This window comes from Ursus americanus, chromosome 7, assembly GCF_024610735.1.
Source record: "Ursus americanus isolate L20-20 chromosome 7, mUrsAme1.1.p, whole genome shotgun sequence".
Lineage (NCBI taxonomy): Eukaryota > Metazoa > Chordata > Mammalia > Carnivora > Ursidae > Ursus > Ursus americanus.
In genome coordinates this window covers 36,181,499-36,204,220 of record NC_142133.1, presented here as the reverse complement: position 1 = coordinate 36,204,220, position 22,722 = coordinate 36,181,499, and the positions used below count along the sequence as shown (strand labels likewise).

At 45.9% G+C, this 22,722-nt stretch overlaps 1 protein-coding gene across 3 annotated transcripts in view; it reads left to right on the top strand.

Annotated features, from left to right (window-relative positions):
* The first annotated feature begins 6,172 nt into the window (after positions 1-6,172).
* The window catches only part of ADD2 (adducin 2), a 53,558-nt gene continuing 37,008 nt past the window's right edge, over positions 6,173-22,722 (top strand). For 2 of the 3 annotated variants that reach the window (XM_045788217.2, XM_045788215.2), the window contains exons 1-4: positions 6,173-6,270; positions 10,533-10,650; positions 16,129-16,345; positions 18,104-18,242. In XM_045788217.2, the coding sequence (XP_045644173.2) occupies positions 16,163-16,345; positions 18,104-18,242 (322 nt within the window). In that variant the 5' untranslated portion in view covers positions 6,173-6,270; positions 10,533-10,650; positions 16,129-16,162. Of the gene's footprint in view, positions 6,271-7,445; positions 7,584-10,532; positions 10,651-16,128; positions 16,346-18,103; positions 18,243-22,722 lie in introns of all 3 variants that reach the window. The other variant, XM_087863507.1, reaches the window with a different exon arrangement.

The window sequence follows — 22,722 nt, the reverse complement described above, 5'->3', positions numbered from 1 at the left end:
CTAACCATATGTGAAACTTTAATTTGCTTTAAATGCCTTTGTTTTGAGTGGTGAGGAATGGGATCTCCCCCTGTATTTGCTGTCTTTATACCCTTCATGATTGTCTGCCTTGGTCTGCAGTTCTTTGCCACTTCTATTTTTCCCAGACCTCACTCCTTTCTTTTGAATTCTTTTTTTTTTTAAGATTTTATTTATTTATTCGACAGAGACAGCCAGCGAGAGAGGGAACACAAGCAGGAGGAGTGGGAGAGGAAGAAGCAGGCTCATAGCAGAGGAGCCTGATGTGGGACTCGATCCCAGAACGCCGGGATCACGCCCTGAGCCGAAGGCAGATGCTTAACCGCTGTGCCACCCAGGCGCCCCCTTTCTTTTGAATTCTAAGCTTGACTGCCAGGAAGGGCCAGAAGTCCTTCCTTCCCAAGACACAAGCATGTCAGATGGCTGGGCACAGCTTTCTGTGCCTATAATAAATAGCCGGGTCAAGGGGGTCAGGAAATTAGCTGGAAAAACCTGTAACCAGTCCAGGCATTCTCATCAGTGATGCAAAGGGCATGGTAACAGCACTGGACTCTCCAGATTACCTGCTCAGGTGGAAAAGTGGAACCTACCATTTAAAACTGCCTATCAGCCAAAAATCTACCTGTGTCTTTAGTACAGAAATTCAGTAGCAACTATAATCTGCCTAATTGTATTAAGCTGAGTTTCACAGATGCACTGACATTCCCTTGAGAACATTTGATGGGGCAGTGAGCCCAGATGTGTGCTTGCTGGCAAGATGGAATCCAGACTGCAATTTTTTAAAAATTCGATTGTTACAATGTCAATAGACCACAGGAAGAATGATTTAATAGTAGCACCTGGCATTTATTGAGCCCACATTATTTACTAGGCCCTATTATTTCATATCTTATTTCATATAATCCTCTGAGGAGATTCTATTCCTCTCTCCATTGTACAGATCAAGAAACAGAGGTTTAGAGAAATTAATTCATTTGCCCAAGTACACACAGCTAGGCAGATGCAGAGCTGGGATTTGATCCTGGGCCCTTGATGCTGTCCAGAGTCTGGGTTCTTAGCCAGCCACAAGGCTGAACGGTGGAGCCAACTCCCTGGGTGAGACAGCTTTGGGCTTCTACTTAGTTATTTACCACTCCCCCCACCCCCTCAATAGTTGTTAATTTTCCCTCTGTTTGCTTCAAATCTGTCTACCCCCAATATTGAGAAAATGCTGGGCAGATCTCAATGGCAGATCTGGGAGGGTTCTGAAAGAGAAGCTGTAAGAGATGGGAACTAGCACTTGTTGAGCACCTACTATGTGCTAGGCCCTCTGGAGAACACTTCCAGCCGGGGTGGTTTTCATTCACTCAGTGAATCAGAAATCCAGGCAGTGGGTCCATCTCCATTTTTGTCTCATCGTGTCTTTTGAGCTTTGGCCTTCTCATCCTAGTCTGGTCTCGCCTTAGGACATACGTGATCCTCTTTCACCAAGGAGGAAGATGCTTCCTCAGAAGGACACGGATGTGCGTGGAGTGAAACATGTTTGGCAGTTGGGCACATTAGTCTGTCTTGCTGTTGCCGATATTGGGTCACTGCCTGGTGGAAGCAGGACTGGCAGCCAACATACCTCCTCTGCCGATAAACTCTGAGTCAGGGTTCATGGGCCTCTCCTAATGCCTCGTGGCCTCTTTCTCCTGTCTCATAGCTTGGCTTCCTGCCACCCGCATGTGAAGAGCAATCCCAAAGTTGGTGACCTAACTTCTAAGTTGGGTTGCCATACTTCATCAATTCTAAGGCACACATTTTCCCCACATGTCAACATCTCTGAAATCAGGATGTGTCTTCCAATTAATGATGACTTACAATTATAACTGGCAGTGGTTTCCCTTTTCTAGTAACACTGAAAATAATAGCATGTCAATCAGTGATGTCTTAGATTTGAAGAAATACAGTGACGCCCATGTTTACTTTTACCCCTCACCATCAAACCAATACCTGGGCTTGTATCTTTCTGCTTTCACTTCTGAGGCCTGAATCAAAAGTCTTCCTTGTGCTTGCCTGTGTGACTAGCCTCCCATGTCATTACTTCAAGCAGGAGATGTCCTGAAAGTGAAGCTAACCGAGTCTCTGGAATCTGATAGCCCTCAAGTTGTTGCCATGATGCTTATCTTTCATTCCCTTCTTCCTAAATCTTATCAGTTTTATGGGATCTCAGGAAATTATGAAGTGGGAGGTCCTATTTTAAGATTTGTGGATTCACCTAAGTATTTATGTCCTCAGGTCTGATGTTAATATACCAATCACCTAGAAATGAGTTTGATTGAAGGAGTACCCATTTTTTATAACCTGGATGCAGGATTGAGCTGTTTTCCTTGATAATCATCCTTTTGTATTTTTGATCTTATGTGAACTGATTATTAAGGTAATCGCTATGGTCAGCTAGTACAGAAATTGGCTGCATGGTATTAAAAGTCACTGTTAATTGTGTGTATACCACATCTATTTCCAGAAAACATGTGGTTTCCTGATCACATTTTGCTAGAAACTATTTTCCCTGTGTATTGTATCTTAGGGGACTTGATTACATCTTATTTAAGAATAAAGGGAAGGAAAAAGCAATTAGAAGTGTCTTGAGAAAAGACACTTCAGAGGAAGATAGATCATCTGGAAGACTCCAAAGAAGCACGTGCTTCTTGTAATAATCTGCTACAGGAATCAAAAGAAAAATGTCAGAACGTGACTTGGTTTCCTTTATCTAGTACAAAAACATGGCTTCTAAGAAATAGGAGAGGACAACCACAGGTTGTCAGAACAGCCTAGCAGGAAGGGGCTGAGGTGAAACTGGAGGTAAAGGAAAGTATGGCAGAGATAATATGTTCCGTCCTAGTGAAAACCATACTAGTTCACTAAATTAACATCGGAGAAGTGGGCAATAATGACAAACTGTCAGAATGCAAAGAAAGTGTCAATAATAAAACTGAGAGGAGAAATGAAAAATGAAAAATTTAGAGAACAGAGATTCAGCATATGGATAATTGATGAATCTGAAGGAGACATCAGGATTAAGCTAACAGAACACTATCTTGAGGTTTTGTGTTTTTTTTTAAAGTGTGACTATGTTGTTTAGGATAGGCTGTCTGCTCTAACAGCAGCCTCAGCCTCTCCAATCAGATGCTCAGTGGGCCGCCTTCAGTGACACCATGGCTCCTTCCATTTGGTGGCTGCGTTATCCCCAAGGGCGCCAGAATTTCTAATGGATCCTCTATATCCAGCAGAGAGGGAAGAAAAGAGAAAGAGTGTGAAGTCACTTCTGCTCTTAATTGCCTGGGCTACAGGTGATGCACATCTCTTCTGCTTATAACCCATTGACTTATGTTCCACATGGCCCTTGCCAGAAGGAAGGGTGGGGGGCTGGGAAATTGGGTACCCAGGAAGAAAAGCAGTGGGTCTGGTGAGCATATGGCATTGTCCCTGATGCAAACACACACACAGATATATAGAGAAGTTGAAATAGTTCCTCCCTTACTACCTTCACAATAAAATCCCAGCCATACAGAATCATAGGGAGGATCACAGAGAGGAGAAGGTCAAACAGCATGCCTCCTATTTTTTCCATTTTTGTCCTGACACTCTGTGACAGCCTGAACATCACTTCTCAGGCATTGGGGATATCTCCGCATGGATATCCAGAGGCCAGCAGAGTTTCCCATGTGAGTCCTTAGACTCTGTAACACATTTCTTTACCAACCCTTCTTCCCAGGCCTATGAAGTCTTCTCCCCCACACCCCAACTCAGCAAGGCCCAAATGTCACTGGGGTTGTGAATTTTTACAGCTTCCTTAGTCTGGAGACGGGAGGAATGGCATCAGATCCCCTTCTAGTCCTAGATGGAAGGTGTTCTTATAATTTTCTCTTTTGCCCAGTTAGTGAGGAAAACCCTCCCAACAAAACCAATAAAAAAGCCAACAAAACAGTTCTGACCTGAATGTGATAAAAAAGCATTTGTTTTCACCTCTGTAGCCTAGGATGCATTTCATTCTATTAGACATAGAAGAGCATGTCATCTAGGAGCTGTTTCCTGGATTTCTTGGCTGGAAGTGGGAATGGAAGCAAGGATAGTCCTGCCACATGGTTCAACTGGGTTACGTTTCACTTACCTACTGAAGAACAAATGCTCTCAGATTAGGTCAAAAAGCAGAACCAACTGTTTTATGTTTGAACATGACCGAGGTGAAGCTTCTCAAAATATAGCTCCACTTGTCTTAGGTACAGTCTTGCCAGAAGTAAAAGGTAGACAAGATGACTGCTTTAAAGTATCTGTGACTGGATTCTAGGACAGCCTGAGGTGTGGAACAGTGTATCAGAGGACATGTCAGTTCAATTAGACAGTCTTTTTGATGAGCTTTTATCCAGAGTGTGCAAGTTTGGCTGACCTTTTCACTGAAGGGACTGAGTATTTGAAGGCTGAACCCAGACTTCCTGCTAACTCAGCACTGTCTCTGCATCACCTGGGCTTCCTGAATCCCCCTTTCTTTCCCCTTCATTGAACAAATGGTTTTGTAATTGGTAGCAGAGATATCAGACAGGTGGATTAAAGCTTAATGCTGGAGACTCAAGGTTGGGGCCTCCCTGGAACCCCATGGTTCATGAGGGTCTACTAGAGCACTGTGCCCCCAGTACTGTAGTGATATCTCTGTGAGTCCCCCCCACCCCCAAGCTCCATCATGGGCCTTTTGAGAGGAGGGATTGTGAATTATATCCTTTGGTTTCCCCATGCCAGAAATAGCCCTTTAAGAGGCTGGCCTAATCCTTGCAGCCTCTTCGAAGAATATGAAGTCTGGACCTCGGGCTTTAGCTATTTGCTGATTTCCATTCCCACCTTCTGACCAGGCCCCTTGCATCTGCTCACCTTCATGTGATGCAGGGAAGGAATGCACAGTTAAGTGAAAAGAGAGAACAGGCTCTGGAACCAGATGGGTTCAAACTAGGCTCTGCCCTTGAATATCTCTGTAGCCCCGACCAGGTCACTCCGTTTCCTGGAGCCTCAAGTTCCACACCTGAAATAAGCCAGGGTGGTGAGCCCTGCACCGCAGCGCCGATGAGAAGGGCCCAGCACACCCCTACTTATTTGGGTTTAACAGCCCGAATTTTGTTGATTGAATAATGTCTTCCTTCAAGATCTAATTCAGAACTTTGGTCCTCATAAATGTGGACCCTGGGTAGGGGGATGTGGTAACTGGGTGATGGGCATGAAGGAGGGCACGTGGTGTGATGAGCACTGGGTGTTACATGTGTTCCATGCAACTGATGATTAGCTGAACTCTATATCTGAAACTAATGATGAACTAACCCCTAACCCTAACCTAATGGGTTACATTTCACTTACCTGCTGAAGAACAAATGCTCTCATGTTGGCTAATTGAATTTAAATTAAAAAAAAAAATAAATGTGGACCCAGAGTTTCCAGTCTCCTGTTCCAAAAACATTGAATACATGCATTCATTTTTAGTTTCCTGTATACACACACACACACACACACACACACACACACACACTATATATATACACATATATCTTGATATATACATAAATCGAGAGAGAGATACAGATCTACACCATCATTTCAGAGGTGATCTGAAATGCATGTGTTCAATGCTTGTTATACACACACACACACGCACACGCACACACACACACAGAGTTTTATTTGTATTCATATTTTTCACCTTAATATGACTGTGGGCCTCTAGCAGGCAGGGACCAAATCTCATTTCTTCTGGAAATCTTTCCTCTCATGCCCAATTCCAGTTCTTGCTGACTCTTGGGCACCAATAGATACTCAACAAATAATTGTGCTTGTCCAGTGAGAGGGAATGGGACTGATTTTAAGTGCTCAGAAATGAGCACTTTTTAGACCTGCAGCGGTCAGGGGGTTAAAGGGTTCTTCCTGCCTCGGGGGTTCCAGAGATGGACAGAGAGAGACTTATCATTTCTCTCCTTTCTCCTTCTCCTTTTCTTCAACTATTTTTGTCCTAAATGGTCACAGCCGTTGATACCTAATGTAGAACTTGGGAAATTCAGAAACGTGTGAAGAAGCTGATGATATGCTTCACCCATAATCCCACCCTGCAGAGGCGGGAGCTTTCTCTTTATCTGAATACACCAGGCAGGGTGTGGTCCAACCCGTTGTTCAGCAGTCACCATTTACTTTGCAAAGTACCAGCAGCAAGGCCAAGACTGCCCCTTCCCTCCCTTCTGGAAGTCTCAGAGATCGGTGAGCTTGGGTTCTGACTTCAAGTCTAAGGCTTGGAGCAGATGCTGTGCTGTGGGGCTGGGGGCCCGGGGCTTTCCAAAGCTGCCACCACCCCCAGGGGAGGCCATGCCCATGGCAGTGGTGGGAGTAGCCGGGAGCAACCGCTTGCAGCATATTTCCATTTTGGGCTCAGGGTGCTCTGACTGTTCCGATTTGGACACCTCCCACTGAAGGGGCAGGAGATAGGCACCTGCCTCTTTTAGGTGCACATGGAGCTTAAACAGCTTCTAATAAAAAGTCACACAACGTGGTCATCTGTTACTCTCCTTCTAGACCTTCTGTTCCTTTAATAGCTGCTAGGAACGACCCATAGAAATATGATTTTATGCTCCAGTGATTACATATACCTGGTCTTCAGTGGGACAGGGAGGAAAATGACTTGTGATTTACAATCCCCAGCTTCTCTCCTAGGAGGGAGAATCCCAGCTAGAGTATTTCCTGAGTAGGGGTCAAGGGTGTGAGGATGCAAACCGGAGATACTGAGAGGGAGCCGCAGGACTCCCCTGAGCAAAGAGTCGAGGGTCTTGGGCCAGGGGCCAGGGAGGGGCAGCTGGAGGGAAGAGGTGAGAGAGACAGATAAGGGGCAGGGCTGAGTTTTGGAGGGCCATGGGGGTTGCGGCTGGTGGCCTGTGCTATCTGTTGTTTTCTCCTCTGTCCCCATAATCAATGTTCTATGGTGAAGTTGGATTTGTTAGTCTAAGTGTTGTAGTCAATTGCCAGAATTCTGCTTCCAAATAGGCAAGAAGAAGGGTTGCCAGAGGGGACCCAGCTATTTGGGGGTTGTCAAACAAAAGAACAATTTGTTTTAAAGATGGAGATTTGGGCACTAGGGAACCTACCCTGCGTACCTCTATTAACAATCGGCAGGCACCTTACTAGAAACTGTCTCCCCACGCTGTACCATGAGCTCCCCTAGGGCCTCTCTCCCCTCTGGGACCCCAGGACCTGGACAGTGCTGCTTTGCGGAACTGGCCAAACTTGCAGTGCACTGTTAGTTGAGTTTCAGTTCAACTCCCATTCATTCAGCATCTACCTGGCACCTGGTCTTGTGGCAGAGCATGGGGAACAGAGGCGTGCCAAAGACACAGGCCCTGCCTGCTAGGAGCTCATGGTAATAGTCTGTTGCTGTCAGATAGTAAGCGGAACAAAAGAGTGAGTGAAGGTGGTATGAGAGCCAAAGGCTTCCAGGAGGAGAGGACAACCTGAACGGAAGGGAGAAGGAAAAGAGGGGAAGAGTTCTCCAGGCAGAGATGACCATGGACAAAGGCACAGAGGTAGGAACCAGCCTGGTGCCTTCCAGGTCCTGGGAATAGCCCTGGAATACCCATGAGAGGTGGGGAGGGTGGGGGTGGGCACTGAGATACTCACGGGGCTTTGTGTGCCAGCTAAGAGCCTGGATCTCATTCTACAGGATAGCAATCCTCAAGAGGAAGGAGGTGGGCAAAGAGAAAAGCAAGGTACCCCCCAGTTCTCCGATTGGGCATAGATGGGTTTGAATTTCCAGCATGGAGCATGTGCTTGGTTTGAAAAAGCAAATTCAGAATTAAAACCTCATATTTGATAAATGTAAAACGAATACCTGTCAAAATTTAAATTTGACTGAATTTTGGCTAGAGGAACAAGAATTAGTTTTAAAAAGTGAAGGAATGCTGCCCCAGGTGATGGGAGCCACAGGTAGGTTTTTAGCAGAGTGGGGACAGGCATGGACCAGATTCGCACTTTCAGAACAATGGCTCTGGCCACTGATTGGATGGTGGGTCTGAGAGAGGAAAGACTGTGCATAGACCTTGAAAGGAATGGTGAGATGGAGGCATGATTCAGGGCCTTGTGCTCTGGGTAGGGTAGGGAGATATTTAGGACAGAAAAGCAGAGAACTTGGCGACAGAGAACGTGCCCAGGGCGAGAAAGGGAGGAGTCAGGGCTGCCTTCTGCAGCCCTTGCTGGGGTGGCTGGCGGGGCTGGGGTCCGGGAGACAGGGCTGGCTGGGGAGGGAGGCTCTGGTGGTTGGGTCAGGGTGGCTTGGTTCTGACAAGCCGGTTTTAAAGTGGCTGTGGGACATCAGAGTGAGCAAAGGTCCTTGAGCGTCTGTGACTTGTCCACGTTCGCACTCTAGTGGGCGACCATCTAGGGCTGGGATCCTGTGTCCTAACTCTTCCCACCTCGCAGCCCAGCTTGACTGGACATGGAGACAAGGAACAGGTGGCCCTGAGGTGTCATGCCTCCCAGGAGATATCAAGCATCCTGGGGGTGGGTGCTGCTGTTCTCATGATATGGAATACCCTTGCTTCTCAGCTCTGCCCCAGGGGTGTGAGTGGTTGGAAGATAGGCTCTCGAAACACATGCTGGGGAAACCAAAGGCCGAATGGATGGTGATGTTGGCCTCAATACTGCAGCAGGCACAGGCTCAGAGACTTGTCACACCACGGTCCCTTGAGGTCCACCCAGGATGGCAGCCCTACTCCCGTTGCTAGACCCTTCTGAGTGGCCCTGGCATCATGCCTCATTCTCATTAAGACTTGCTGATCTGGTACCTGTCCTGGCCCTGCTCAGTGTGACTGTGCAATCAGAGATCTGATAGTTTTGGTACCACAGGGGAATGTTTTACAACGTTTGCCTATGATGCCTCTCAGATGTATTTTCATTTTAATCAGGGAATAATACTGTAACCCAAGGAATGAAACTCTAATAGTGGAATTTCAACACCAACAGAGATTGGGATGGGAATTATTGTGTTCAGTGTATACTTATCTGGGGGACAGATGCCTGTCTTACATGAATGGCACAAGTCACTTCTGGGGGCAAAAAAAAAAATTAGTTCTTTCAGTGGACATAAGAGATATCTCAGACTCTGAAAATCCAAATCTTAGTGGGTTATGGCCATAAAACAACCTCATACCTCTGTGGCACGGGCTGCTGGGGAAGGGGAAGAAGCTTGTGCTTCAGGTAAGACAACTTATGAGGCTACAGGATTATTAGTCCTTAGGGGATATCAGTGGCCATCCCTCAGAAAAAAGAGCATCCAGAGATATGTCAGCAAACCCTGCACTAGAGCTAGCCAGCCCTGGAAAGGAGAGCTGCCTTTCAGGTTGCTGGGCATTGGACAGAAGCAGCATAAAGTGGTGCCTATGACCCTGTTCTAGCTAAAAATAAGACTAATGGGAGGAGGACCCCAGCTGGCAGCTGGACGTGCAAAGCATAGAGAATAGGTTATGGAAGCAACTGCCAGGTCCCTGACTAGAGCCATGAGCATCAGGACTGGGCTCAGGGGCCATCACAGCACGGAAATGCTGAGCCCAGGGTACCTTGGCTGGGCTGAGAGGGAAGCTGGGCCTTAGTGGGCACGCGGTGTCCTGGCCTCCCTCAGCCACACCACACCTGCCAAGATGGATCTCGCTGCCCTTCCATGGTAAGTCTTCCCAGATGCTCTGCTGTGGGCAGTGCTGGGTCAGCAATGGAGCTCAACTGGCCAGTGAAGAAGGACAGGCAGGGACTGACCCCAGAGCCATGTGGGAACCCGAGTTGGTGTCGGGGATGCTGCCAGCGCAGGGCGAGACGAACGTCCTTACTCTGAGCAACAGAGGGCCCAAAATGGAAAACCATCATTTGTGGGTTTTGTTTGTTTAAACATTTTGGTGATTAACCCTTTGAAGACCTTGATCCCCAGGATTTTTAGAGTTTGTTTGTAAGATGCTAACTCTTGGTGAAATTGTCTTGAATCCAACTGATGGCCTGTGCACCTCCAAAACCCTTCCACTGTCCTGGGGCGTGATATTCTCTGGGCTTGTTCTACTTCTCTGGCTGCATCTGAAATTCTCTCACACCAGTGTCTGTGAGTTGAGTAGCTATTAGTGAAGTGTTGGGGGGTGGTATCAGGAAGGGGTCATAATGCCTTCCAGCCTGGCTCGTGCAGGAGTTCCATATCCTGCTCCTGCCACTGTGTAGCATGGCTTCTCTCCTCTGGTCCTCGAAGCCAGCACTCAGTGAGGAGATTTTCCTATTCCTCTCTTTGAAAAGAATTTTGGTCCCACTTGTAAAGATAATGAAGCTTTCTTTACCTTTTCATAGACATAATTTGCTTTTAAATTAAAATTTCATTTCTAGTTCATTTTAAAGAATTTCTCAGCAGTCCTTAAAATAAATCAGCACCTAATGGTGCTGCAAAAACAGGGGGAGGAGTCCTGGTGGTGCAGACAAGACCCTGATATTTGTTGTTTGTGTTTCAGCTTCCACCCAGATGTTTGAAATCCCGTAGATGCGGTTGGCGTCCCTAAGAGCGAAGCAGGGTGCGCGGGCCGAGCACTGAGAAGCAGCAGCCTGGGACTAGGCTGGTCCAGCCTCCTGGTAATTTGCTGGCAGTTTTTGGTGGTGATGGGGGATGAGGCACACTTTTTGGTTGGGTCCATCTCACCAGGATGAGCTTCCAGTCACGAGCAGGATTGGGGGAGTCATTGACATGTGCTCCCCCAATCCTGCTGACATGTAGAGCTACCATGGAATCTGAAGGACTTCAGAAGGCTCTAGTGCAATCCCCCTGGCAGGAGCAGAAGCCCTTCTACAGCATCCTGCAGTCACCTTATTCTGGGGAGAGAGTACCGCACCTGACCAGGCCACCTGTCCCACCTTCCCATTCCCGAGCAGCTCCTGCTGGCGCAAAGGTGTCCATTGCACCTTCAGCTGAAACATGCTCCCCCGGACTGGCCCTGGAGGCCCTAAGCAGTCAGCTTAGTCCCTCTTCCACACAGCAGCCCAACAGACATTTGGGGACAAGTGAGGTGAAGGAACGCAGGATCTGGAGCCAGAGATGGTCCTGGTTGAGATCCTGACTCCACTGCTATCTGTGTGATCTCGGGCAAGTTAGTAACCTCTCCGTGATTCAGTTTATCTGTAAAATAGCGACAATAATATCTGCGCTATGGAGTGGTCCTGGGAATGAAAATAAATCACGAATAGAAGTTGCCTGGTACTGTTCCGTCACCAACTCTCTGATGAAAACTGGCAAACCGGGTGTCCTACAGTTCAGCTCAATTCTGACACTATGCCAAGTTAAAGGGCACACAGGTTAACTGCCACAAGTTAAAGGGCAAGGTCACCAATAAAACTGCCCCCACTTCCGAAGCCACAAGTAGGGTCCGCAGGCCACCACACTTCTGACTCACTTGGCTGTAAATTTGAGGGTTCCCATGCTGTCTTTTAGTCCCTAAGTTACTATATCAAGTCATAGAACTCACTGAAGGCACTGTCATTGATTACAGTTTTAGTATAAAGGATTCAACTCAGGAACAGCCAGATGGAACCAATGCATAGGCAGGGTGTGGGGAGGGTGGGGGATTGGTGCAGAGCTTCTGTGCCCCCTCCTTGTAGAATCTGGGTGCATCACCATCCCAGCATACCAATCAGGAAGCTCCTCCAAGCCTTGATGTCCAAAGATTTTTAATGGGGGGTTTATTACTATTAGGCATAATTGTTTAAATCATCTGCCACTTGATAACTCAATCTCTAGCCCTTCCCCCTCCTGTCCTCCATGGTTGGGGTGGGGCTGAAGTTCCAACCCTCTAATCATGTGCGTGATTTTTCTGGGTGGCCAGTCCCTCTCTTGAAACATCTAAGGGCCCACCATAAGTCACCTCATTAGCATAAATTCAGGTTCCATGAAATGAGCTCATCATGAATAACCCTCCTAATGTTTTTTGGATATTTTAGAAATCCCAAGGCTTTTTGAAGTTCTGTGCAGGGAATGGGGGACAAAGGCCAGCTATATTATTTATGATGTCATACCTGGCCCATCAAGCAGTGGCCTCTGATGGTCACCACCCTGCTTATCCTCTTTGTTGTGATCTCCAAGTTGATAATGTTCCCAGTATCTGGTCAGAGAACTAGTCATTCTTGTCATTCTTTTTCTGGATGTTCTTTTTGCTAATATAGTTCGAGATTGAATTAGTTCTTTGGACTACAACATATAATTACAGTTATTGAGTATGCACCTGTTTACTGTTGAATCATGAGCCTCTCATTACTCGAGTTCCTAATGCTATGATGATTCTAGTCCCTAAATGACACATAATAAGAGCAAATGCTTAATAGCACTTGATATACACCAGGCACTGTCTTAAATACTTCACATACATTAACTCATCTAAATCCTCCCAACAGCCTAAAGAAGTAGTTAAATAGTTCAATCCCCATTTTATACCTGGGGAAACTGAGGCACAGAGAGGTTAGGCAACTTGCCCAACAAGATCACACAGCTAGTAAGTGGCATAGTTAAGACTGGAACTCATCATCTTCTTGTTCCGGAGTCCATGCTTTTAACCACTAAGCCGCACTGCACATCACTTTGGTCACCTCTGCAACATTTTGGAAGGAAAGGAAGGAGCACAAAAGGACGCCTCTGGTTCACAAAGTCAAAGGGTGGTTTTCTCTGGACCCCGTTGTCATGGTGAGGGAGTCAGGGCTTCCATTTTCTACCCCATTCCCATTGAAGCATCTCTGGAGTAACCTTCAGGGGATGGGCTCTGAGAAGTGAAGGCAGACCTGGGAGGCATGGTGGCGTGGGCTCCTGTCCAGCAGGACCTGAGTTTTTTTGTTCCTCATGCTTCAGGGAGGGAAATGCTACTTCAAGCCTTCACAGACTCATTCCTGGGAATGCAGCCATTCTAAGAGGAAGGAAAGAGGGCCAGCCTTTTCCATCTAAATAGAAAGGATTTAGCCCAGGAAGGTTCAGTGCCAGGCTGTGCTGGCCAAAAGATCCTAATCCCAGAGAAGCTGAGGGTTCAGGTGGCTCTGGAGCTGGCGGGACCTGGAGTCATAAGGAACACAGGGAGCTCATCCCCATGTGCATATCCATGGTACCCATTGGGAGGTTGCTTGTTTTGTTTTTAAAATAACATCAAAGATCGGGGCTACAAAAGTGCTAAAGAGAATTAAAACAGAAGGAGCAGTGCCTCTGGAAAAATGTCTACAGCACTGTCTGCCCAGGAGAGTCTGGGTGGTGACTGCATGTCTGCACAGCTCTGATGTACTCCCATTGTCTTTATCCTTGCAATCCCTTATAATTGCTTATTATTGCAGGGATGAGGCTGTCTGAAAGCATGGTGGAGGTGAAGTATTCTTAACTTGCTCCACGCATGTGGGATTGACTTGAACCTACAAGGCAAATGTCAGTAGGTCATGTGTGTTCTTTGCAGCTGCCCATATGGCATTTGTCTTGAGGGAGAGGCCCCAGAGATGGGGAGACAAGGATGCAGGAAGAAGGTCTCTTGCTCCAGGAAACCCAGATCCTCCATCCTTCTGCATTTTCTACACAAATCTGTTTCTCTCCATATAGTGTAGAGCTAGAAGGGGCCCAGAGTTTATTCTGTTCATTCCCTCATTTAGAGATGGGCAAAACAAGACCCAAAGAGGGAAATTACTACTTGCCCAAGCCCACAAAGCTAGAGAATGACAGAGTGAGGATGACACTGTAGATTCTGACTTCAAGAGCAGAGCTAATTCCACTGGAAGCATCCCTGATGGACTCAATCACTCTTTCTCCACTTATGAAGAATCTGGTTTGAATGCTACTAAGGACAACTTCAGCCATTCTGGCAACCTGCCAAATCTGTTTCAAATCTTTCTTTAGAGAATTTTTTTTTTGCTTTTGGGGTGTTTTGGCTGCCACTTCCAGAAGATGCCTCCTCCATACTCTGTCACTCACAGGCAAATATTTCACCTACAGATGCTGGTTGGGGGAGATCTGGGCATTCATAAGGAAATGATTAATTCATGAAAGAATGAAGATGAGATGTCATGGTTTGGCAAACTTGCAAAAGCAGGTTGTGGTGGCATTTGGAGCACTTCTGCTGTCCCAGGTCAAGTGTATGGTGGCTGGTGGTGACTGGAGTTGGAGGATGGGGCCTGGACAGCCATGGGAAGGGGCACATGGCAATAGTGTTAGATGATGAGGTTTGTGCCATCTTTGGCTGGCTTGCTAAATGGCCAACATCTGGAATGGATGCCTTCCATTACATGGTACAACTATTAACATCTAGCCAGTGGTATTTTAACTCAGACTACCTATTGGAATCACCCAGGGAGCTTTCAAAAATCCTGATGTCCATGTCCCACTCCAGACTAATAACATTAAAATCCCTGATATCAGTATTTTAAAGTTCCCCAGTGGATTCCAACATCCACCCAAGTTTAAGAACCACTGCTCCAGAACAAGGGTTCAGGCTATCAGCTGAGGGACTCAGTATGTGTGCTCTCCCTTGAATTTGCTATTTGCTCTTCCCCATAAGGGGAAAAAATAGGAAGGAAGGGAAGAAAGGGAGGAAAGGGAGGGAGGGAAAGCAGGGAGGGGGAAGAAAGGGAGGAAGGGAAGGGCAAGGAAGAAAAGGAGAGGGCAAGCAGGGAGGGAAGGAAGGAAAGAAGGTAGGTAGGTAGGAAGGAAAAATGAAAGAAGAGGGAAAGGAAGGATCATCTGAGTGTTCTGGGCTAATGGGGTAGATTCCCGCTTCTCCCATTACCTAGTGCTTCACCCACCTGCCCCACTCAGAGGAACTGTAAGGTGGAGGGTAGAATCCCAACAGAAGATGAAAGAAGAGGTCAAAGACAGCTCACCGACAACAAGACTATGCTTTACTGGCTGCCAGCAAGGCCTCCTGCAAAACCAACTGCTGGCTGTAAGGAAGGTCAAGGTTCGGGCTAACAGAATGGGCCAAGGGGGAAGAGCAGATGAGGAGGAGGAGGCAGGAGTGCTCTAAGAGAACAAGACAGCATTCCACCTCCTCGTGGAATGCAGATGTGAGCTCACAGAGGTAAAGTGAGGGAGGGCAGGTTAAAGATGAAAGCCAGGTGTCCCGATCCCCTGTAATGCCCTTTTGCTGGCATCGCTCCACTTGTGTTCAAAAGCTAATTCTTGGGGCGCCTGGGTGGCGCAGTCGTTAAGTGTCTGCCTTCGGCTCAGGGCTTGATCCCAGCGTTCTGGGATCGAGCCCCACGTCAGGCTCCTCCACTAGGAGCCTGCTTCTTCCTCTCCCACTCCCCCTGCTTGTGTTCCCTCTCTCGCTGGCTGTCTCTGTCGAATAAATAAATAAAAAATCTTAAAAAAAAAAAAAAGCTAATTCTTATTCAGTCAAGGCACTTGCCTTCCTTTGCTGAGAAGGGGATCACACAGCAGGGAGAAAGCTAGCACTCTGTAAGGCTGCCCTGGGCACTGAAGGGGCAGAACCCAGATTTGAAGGCCCAGTGGTGCTGACACACAAAAGCCGACTGGTGTGGCCAAAGCCCCACAGCTGGGAGGTGGAGGCTGGAGCTGCAGGCTGCTTCTTGAGGAGGGCGCCAATACAGTAAGAGAAGACCTTCCTTCGTTCACCATCAGGCCTTGGGGCGGGGGGAGCATGCTTGAATAGAAAAATAGGGGTCCCAGCCCAACTCTGCGAAGGCTGACCTAGTCCTCATTCCAGAGATCAGGTCTAGATATACTACTTTAGCAAGTACTAATACCCAATACATAGCTTTACACTAGGTAGGTATGATCACAGAAATGCTCCCAAAGGTATGCAGGTCATGCTCACGCCGGAGGAGCTGTCCCCTTCCACCCCGGTGTGGCCGGTGAGTCAGGGAAGGGTGGGGGACCCCTGGGCGTGTGCCAGATTTTCACTAGGTCCGATGATGTGTTAGCGCCCCCTATCGATGGGCAGCTGCCGCCGCCCTGCGCTTGAACCGCTCGGCTTACACCCTCCAGGGAATTGCCGCCTCCGGCGTGAATCTAACGAATCCAGCTCCTCTGCTTTAGGAAACCGTACTCGGACTGGGAGCTCCCTCTTCCCTTCTCTCTAGTCTTCCAGGAGCGAATCAGAAGCCCACCAGGACAATGAGTGAAGACACTGTGCCCGAGGCTGCGTCCCCGCCGCCCCCGCAGGGGCAGCAGTATCTGGACCGCTTTTCTGAGGACGACCCCGAGTACCTGCGCCTTCGCAGCCGCGCGGCGGACCTGCGGCAGGACTTCAACCTGATGGAGCAGAAGAAGCGCGTCACCATGATCCTGGAGAGCCCCGTGAGTGGGGTCCGCCCCAGGCGCACGGGAGAGGAGGAGGAGGGAGGCAAGGAGGGAGGCAGGGAGGGAGGGGAGCAGGCAGCGCCGCGGATTCATCTGGCTGAATCTGAAAGATAAATAACTCCTCTTCCGCTTGCTCAGTGTTGTAGCAATTTTAAGCCCGCTGAGCAAGACAGGCCTGGCCCTGTGGGTGTTTCATTCTCTCCTCGGACACTGGTAGAGGGCAAAAACCTGGTTTATGTGCAGGTGGTTTTGCTTGTTACTGGGAGGGGGTGGGTCTGAGAGACAGGAGCCCTGCCTCAGTTTCCAGGCTTCCCCAAAAGTTGCAGCAATGAACTAACAGGGATATTCGTGTAAACCGGAGGCCAGCAGGGAGCGCCACGTGGAAGGCTTGGGGCCCCCATTTTTGAACACCACAAAGAACTCACTGTTGAGGCAATAAGATTGGCATGCATGGGGCAGAGGTGAAGAGGGTCTGGAAGCCCCAGGAGGTGGCCAGAGTGAAGGATACAAGGGGCTATGGGGCAGGGAAGGGAGGGCAGGTCATGTTCACCCTACCATGGCCCCAGACCTGAAGTCAGTTGGTACCTGCATGGCATGGAGACAGAGCTCATCCTTGAGGCAAGTGGTGCATTGAGAAGAACAAAGCATGGGCCTAATGGACTACTGAAGTAGGAGGGTGATGTAGGCGCTGGATGAGGAGAGGAAGAGCAGTGTGGAAGGAGACAGTGGGAGTGTGAGGGCAGTAGAGCTGGGGGTCCTCAGTAAACAGTACATGATCCTAGGGGCTGGGAAGCTCAGGATGGAGCTGGCATCTCCAGGTGCCTGCCAGGATGGGCTCTGCCTCAGTCCCCACTGGGCTTTGGAGAGACAAGATATGTAGGCAGGCTGTGTGTGACCCTGGTTGAGAGCACACAATAAAAGCTCAGGCTTCACAGAGGAGCACTGAGGTAATGGGCCTGAAGTCTTGGTGACAGGTGACGCTGTGTGAGGAGTCGGAGGAATATGGCAGGTACTAAAAGCTTTGGGATGATGGAAAAACTCTAGTGGGGGACTAGGAGAGATGAGAGGTGTGATAGAAGTGGCAGAGTTAGTACCAACCCAAGTTTCGGGGCCTGGATGGATAGGACTCTATTCTCAGGCAAGAAATGGGACAAAAGGAGTTCATGTTTCTTCTGTCCTTTTATAGATTGACCAACACATGAGGGGCGCCCTGTTTCCTCCTGAGTGTTTCCTGCTGCCACCTGGTGGACAGGCATGCCTTATTTATGGTCTGAAAAGCCAGGCTTAGAGTAGTACTGATTCCTTCAGTATGAGGAAACTGAGGTCCAGAAGAGCCACAGGCATGGCTGATGAACAGGGAGGGTGGCACACTTTTTCGTCCAGTTCTGCTTTTTAAAATGTCTCTTAATTACTAAAGTGAAACACTGCCATGTCTGATGGCCAGAGGTGGGGGGGGGGGGTTGGAAGTGGGAGGGACATTTTGAATATCACTTAGACCCAGGAAGGACCTGGAATCTGGATTACTACCCATAGGACAAAGGGAACACAATAGGGGACATCTTCCCAAACAGCAGTTTGGGGGGGGGGGGCTCCTGAGGTCCCAGTGGAATTCCCAATGTCCTCTGAGGCCCAGGGATCCCATGTGTGGCCCTGGCCTAGTTGACCCAGGGGATCGGAGTGGGCTCTTGGAAGAGAGGTTCTCAGTCTCCCACATGAGACCCACGGAGGGAACCAGCACCTTGGGGCCTGCTTCAGTCTTTCAGGGAGGAGCTGGAAGGCCTCATCCAGGAGCAGATGAAGAAGGGGAACAACTCCTCCAACATCTGGGCCCTGCGGCAGATCGCGGACTTCATGGCCAGCACCTCCCACGCAGTCTTCCCAACATCTTCCATGAGTACGTGGGGAGCTGGGGAGCTGCCAGGAGCAGAGGTGGAGGAAGTGAGGTGGGGAAGAGAGGGTTGGTTGCCAGGCTACGGAGAGTGGTGCAGCTGAGTTAGCCGACCTGGGGGAACAGCCAAAGAGGTACCTGGCTCTGCTTCTGAGGCTACTGGATTTAAAGACCCACAGGAGAATTGTTCCTGGTGCCCAGAAATAGAAGGGGGATGGTGACTTACGGGAAAACCTCCTTCTGGTTCTGCTGGAGGAGGGGACAGGATGACATGGTGTCATTGTTCTGAGAGGCAGGGCAGCCTCTATGTGACTTCTCCATCCCTTCATAAGTGGATTAGCATGAAGGGAGGAGCTTTGCAACTCCAAGTGTCTTCGTGGCCTCTGCCTGAGGACCCAGGAGTGGGGAGTGCAGATTCTGCTCCCTGTTATTCTAGCTGCCGATACAAAACTGAAGAAAACTCATGTGCTAGCAGTAGCCCCTGACTTAGGCTGCTCTTTTCTCAAACCCCTGGAGCCACTCCCTTGCAGATGGAGTGGCAGGGATGGGAGGAGGCCACTGAAGCCAGTGTCTTGGTGCCCCCTGGACAGACCCACCTGACTCCATAGACAAGGACCACAGGCAGCCAGGGCTGGGCATGAAACCCTCTTCCTGGGTTCTGAAGTTCTGCCCACAACCTGGAAGAAATGAACATCAAAAAATACTTTCCCTCAGGTGCCTGGGTGGCTCAGTCGGTTGAGCTTCTGCCTTTGGCTCAGGTCATGATCCCAGGGTCCTGGGATCGAGTCCCACATCAGGCTCCCTGCTCAGTGGGGAGCCTGCTTCTCCCTCTCCTCCCTGCTCATGCTCTCTCTCTCTGTCATTATCTCTGTCTCTTTCAAATAAATAAATAAAATCTTTAAAAAAATACTTTTCTCCAACAGCATAAATACAGGATTATGATGAAAAATTAGGAAAATAATCAAGAAAGGGAAATTAAAATCAGTGTACTGTGTGCTTACAACCAAGAATTGACTATTTTCAATATTTTGGTGTGTATCCTTCCAGCCTTTTTCTCTTAACATATATAAATTAAGAAAACAAAAATGGAATCACATTATACATGCAAGTTTGATAGCTTTAACATATCTTGACTAATTTTTCACATAATAAAACATGATTCTATAATATAACGTTTGGTGAAAGTATGCTATTCTGTGGCATGATTGAATATGCCATAGCTTATTTTTAGACTGTTTCCCATTTTTGGACTTTCAGGTTGTTTATAACTTTTTGCTCTTGTGAACAACAGTGCCATAAATCCTTTCATTTATTCTATCACTATATTCTAAAGACAAATTACTGGAATTAGAATTGCTGCTTTAAAGTATTTGCGTGTTTTAAAGACATTAATGCGTAATGCCAAATTACCCTGGACAAAGATGGAACCAATTTATGTTCCCACCAGAAAAGCAAGAGAGGGCTCTTTTCCTCCACCTTGATCTGTAGTATGTATTATACCATTCGTTTCATCCTCCTAATTTGATAGGTGATAAATAGTACTTTATTTGTGTTTTAATGTGAATTTATTTGATCACTAATGACGTTGGATATATTTTCATATACATGTTGGGATGATTTTCGTTTTGTAGTAAATTGCCTATCACATTCCTTGCCAATTTTCCTACTCACATATTCTTTTCTTACAGATTTTCAAATCTTTTAAGGTGGGGCTATTTCCCTTTTATCTGTCAAGTATATTGCAATTTTTTTTCCAGTTTCTCCATTGCCTTTTTTGTTAATGATGTTTTTGTCTTGTAGAACTCTTTAATTTCTATGCAATTGAATACATTGTTACTTTCCTTTGTGTGTTCCTCTTTTGATTGCACACTCAGAAACACCTTGCCCATGTTTGATCATCCCATGGGACAAATACCCTTAATTATTTCTAAAAATAAGAATTATTTTGTCAAGCCCCCCCCCATTATACCTCAAAAATTCCCTTTTGGGATGTTGATTGGGATTATATTAAATAAATAGATTAATTGGTGGAGAATTTATAAATTTGTAATTTTATATTAGAATATAAGTTTCATGGGGGAAAAGATATTTGTATGTTTTGTTCACTGATGTATCCTAGAATAGTGTGTTGGACTTAGAAAAGTAGCTGGCACAGTGTAGGTGTTTTAAAAATATTTGCACAAATTTTTTTTTCATTTTTTTAATAATTTTTTTATATTATGTTAGTCACCATACAGTACATCCCTAGTTTTTGATGTAAAGTTCCATGATTCATTACTTGCGTATAACACCCAGTGCACCATGCAATACGTGCCCTCCTTACTACCCATCACCAGTCTATCCCATTCCCCCACCCCCCTCCCCTCTGAAGCCCTCAGTTTGTTTCCCAGAGTCCCTAGTCTCTCATGGTTCATTCCCCCTTCTGTCTACCACCCCCCCTTCTTCTTCCCTTTCTTCGCCTACCGATCTTCCTACTTCTTATGTTCCATAAATGAGTGAAACCATATGAGAATTGTCTTTCTCTGCTTGACTTATTTCGCTTAGCATTATCTCCTCCAGTCCCGTCCATGTTGCTGCAAATGTTGAGAAATCGTTCTTTTTGTTGGCTGAACAAATGAATTTTAAGGCTTTTCGGAAATGATGTATGTCTTCTATTTATTTACTTTTTTTTTTAATGTCCATGAGAGAAGGTTAGTAGTTATTTTCTTATAGTCCCTACTAATTTCTTGTTAAGTTTTTCCTGGAAATTTTATATAACTTTGATATTTTAAATTATTTTTTTCCTCCATTCAATTTTCTTTCTGGTTATAGCTGTCATCCAGGGAAAGTAGCTTCTTATTGAACTCTTAAATTCTTACAGCTTTTCAGTTAATTCTCTTGGGTTTTGTATATAGAAAAATCACATAACCTGCAAATAATGGTCATTTTTAATCCTTCATTCCAAAATTTACCCTTTGGTTTCTTTTTCCAGTTTTCTCACATCCATTAGAACCCTCAGAAAAATGTTTAATAATAGATTAGAGAGTAATCATCCTTGTCTTGTATCTGACTTTAATAAAAATCCTTTACCACAAGAGTCTGAGTTCGTTACCATGTTGAGGAAGTATCTTTTTATTCTAGTTCAATATGGGTTCTTTTCAGAAATGGATGTTGAATTTTATAAAATGCATTTTGGGCATTTATTGATTTCTCTTTCTTTGAACTATTGATGCGATGAATTATATTAATAGATTTCTGAACATTGAATTCTTTTTTCATTCCTGAAATCAGTCATTCCTGCTCTTGATGTGTTCTTTTGAAAATACTCTTCTAAATTTGATTTGCTAGACTTTTATATAGAATTTGCATATTCATATATGAGATTGGTCAGAAATTCACTTTTTGAGCAGTCCTCATTTAGTATTGGTTTTAAGGCTATAATTTCGTAAGATGAATCAGGTGATCCCCATCCTTTTCTTTGTCCTGATGGCATTTACATAAGATAGGAAGTCTCTCTTCCTTGGAGGTTTATTACTTACTTGTAAAGCCATGCAGATCTGGAACATTTTTTATAACATTATTTTTCTCAGTTTCATCTAGGGTTTAAAAAAAAATTATTTTGCTGCTTCTTGAGTAAATTTTGAACATATGTTTTAAATAAATAATCCATTTCGTGGAGGTTTTTAAAATTATTAGAGTGATTTGCAATATTATTTCTATCATTTGAACTTCCTGCTGTGAGTGAGCTGACATCCCATTCTCATTCCTGGTGTTGTGTAATCCCGCTTTCTTTTATGGCCAGTGTAGATGTTGGTTTATTCATACATCTTCTCACAAGAGCCAGTTCTTGGATTTCTATATAGTTCTACTAATTTTCTAGTTTCCGAATGCATAGATCTTGTTTTTCTATTCACTAATACTTTTCCATAACTTTTCTTTGGTTTGTTTTGTTATTTTTATGTTTTCTAGAGTAGAATAAAATGGATGCTTTATTTTCATATTTAATTCAATAACAAAGACGTTTTAGGCTATGAATTTTTTTTCTCTGTAAGTTTCGTCTTATCCCATGCATTTGGATATAATATTTCCTTTATTGTTAATTTCTAGATAGTTTTGGGTTGCTGTTTTGATTTTATTTTTATTCTAAGAGCTATCTGGGAGTGTGTTTTCTCATTTCCAAGTGGTTGAATGTGTATTATTTTAAGGGTTTGTTTATAACATCTGGTTTGATTGCATTGTTTTTGGAAAACGTGGCCTATTTATCTATGTTGGGGATTTATTGAGATTGTCTCTGTGGCCTAATAATATCATTTTTGAATGATATATAGGTATAGACTCTATCTCCAGGGCATAGTATTTAATCTGTATCTTCATTTTTTTTTATTTTGTAAAAAATGAGCGTTGTGTTGTCTTCCACTGTATATTTAATTAGTGTTCATTTTTCTTCATATTTCTGGTAGCTCTTGCTTTGTATCTTGATGAGATGTTATTCAAAGCATAAATGTCC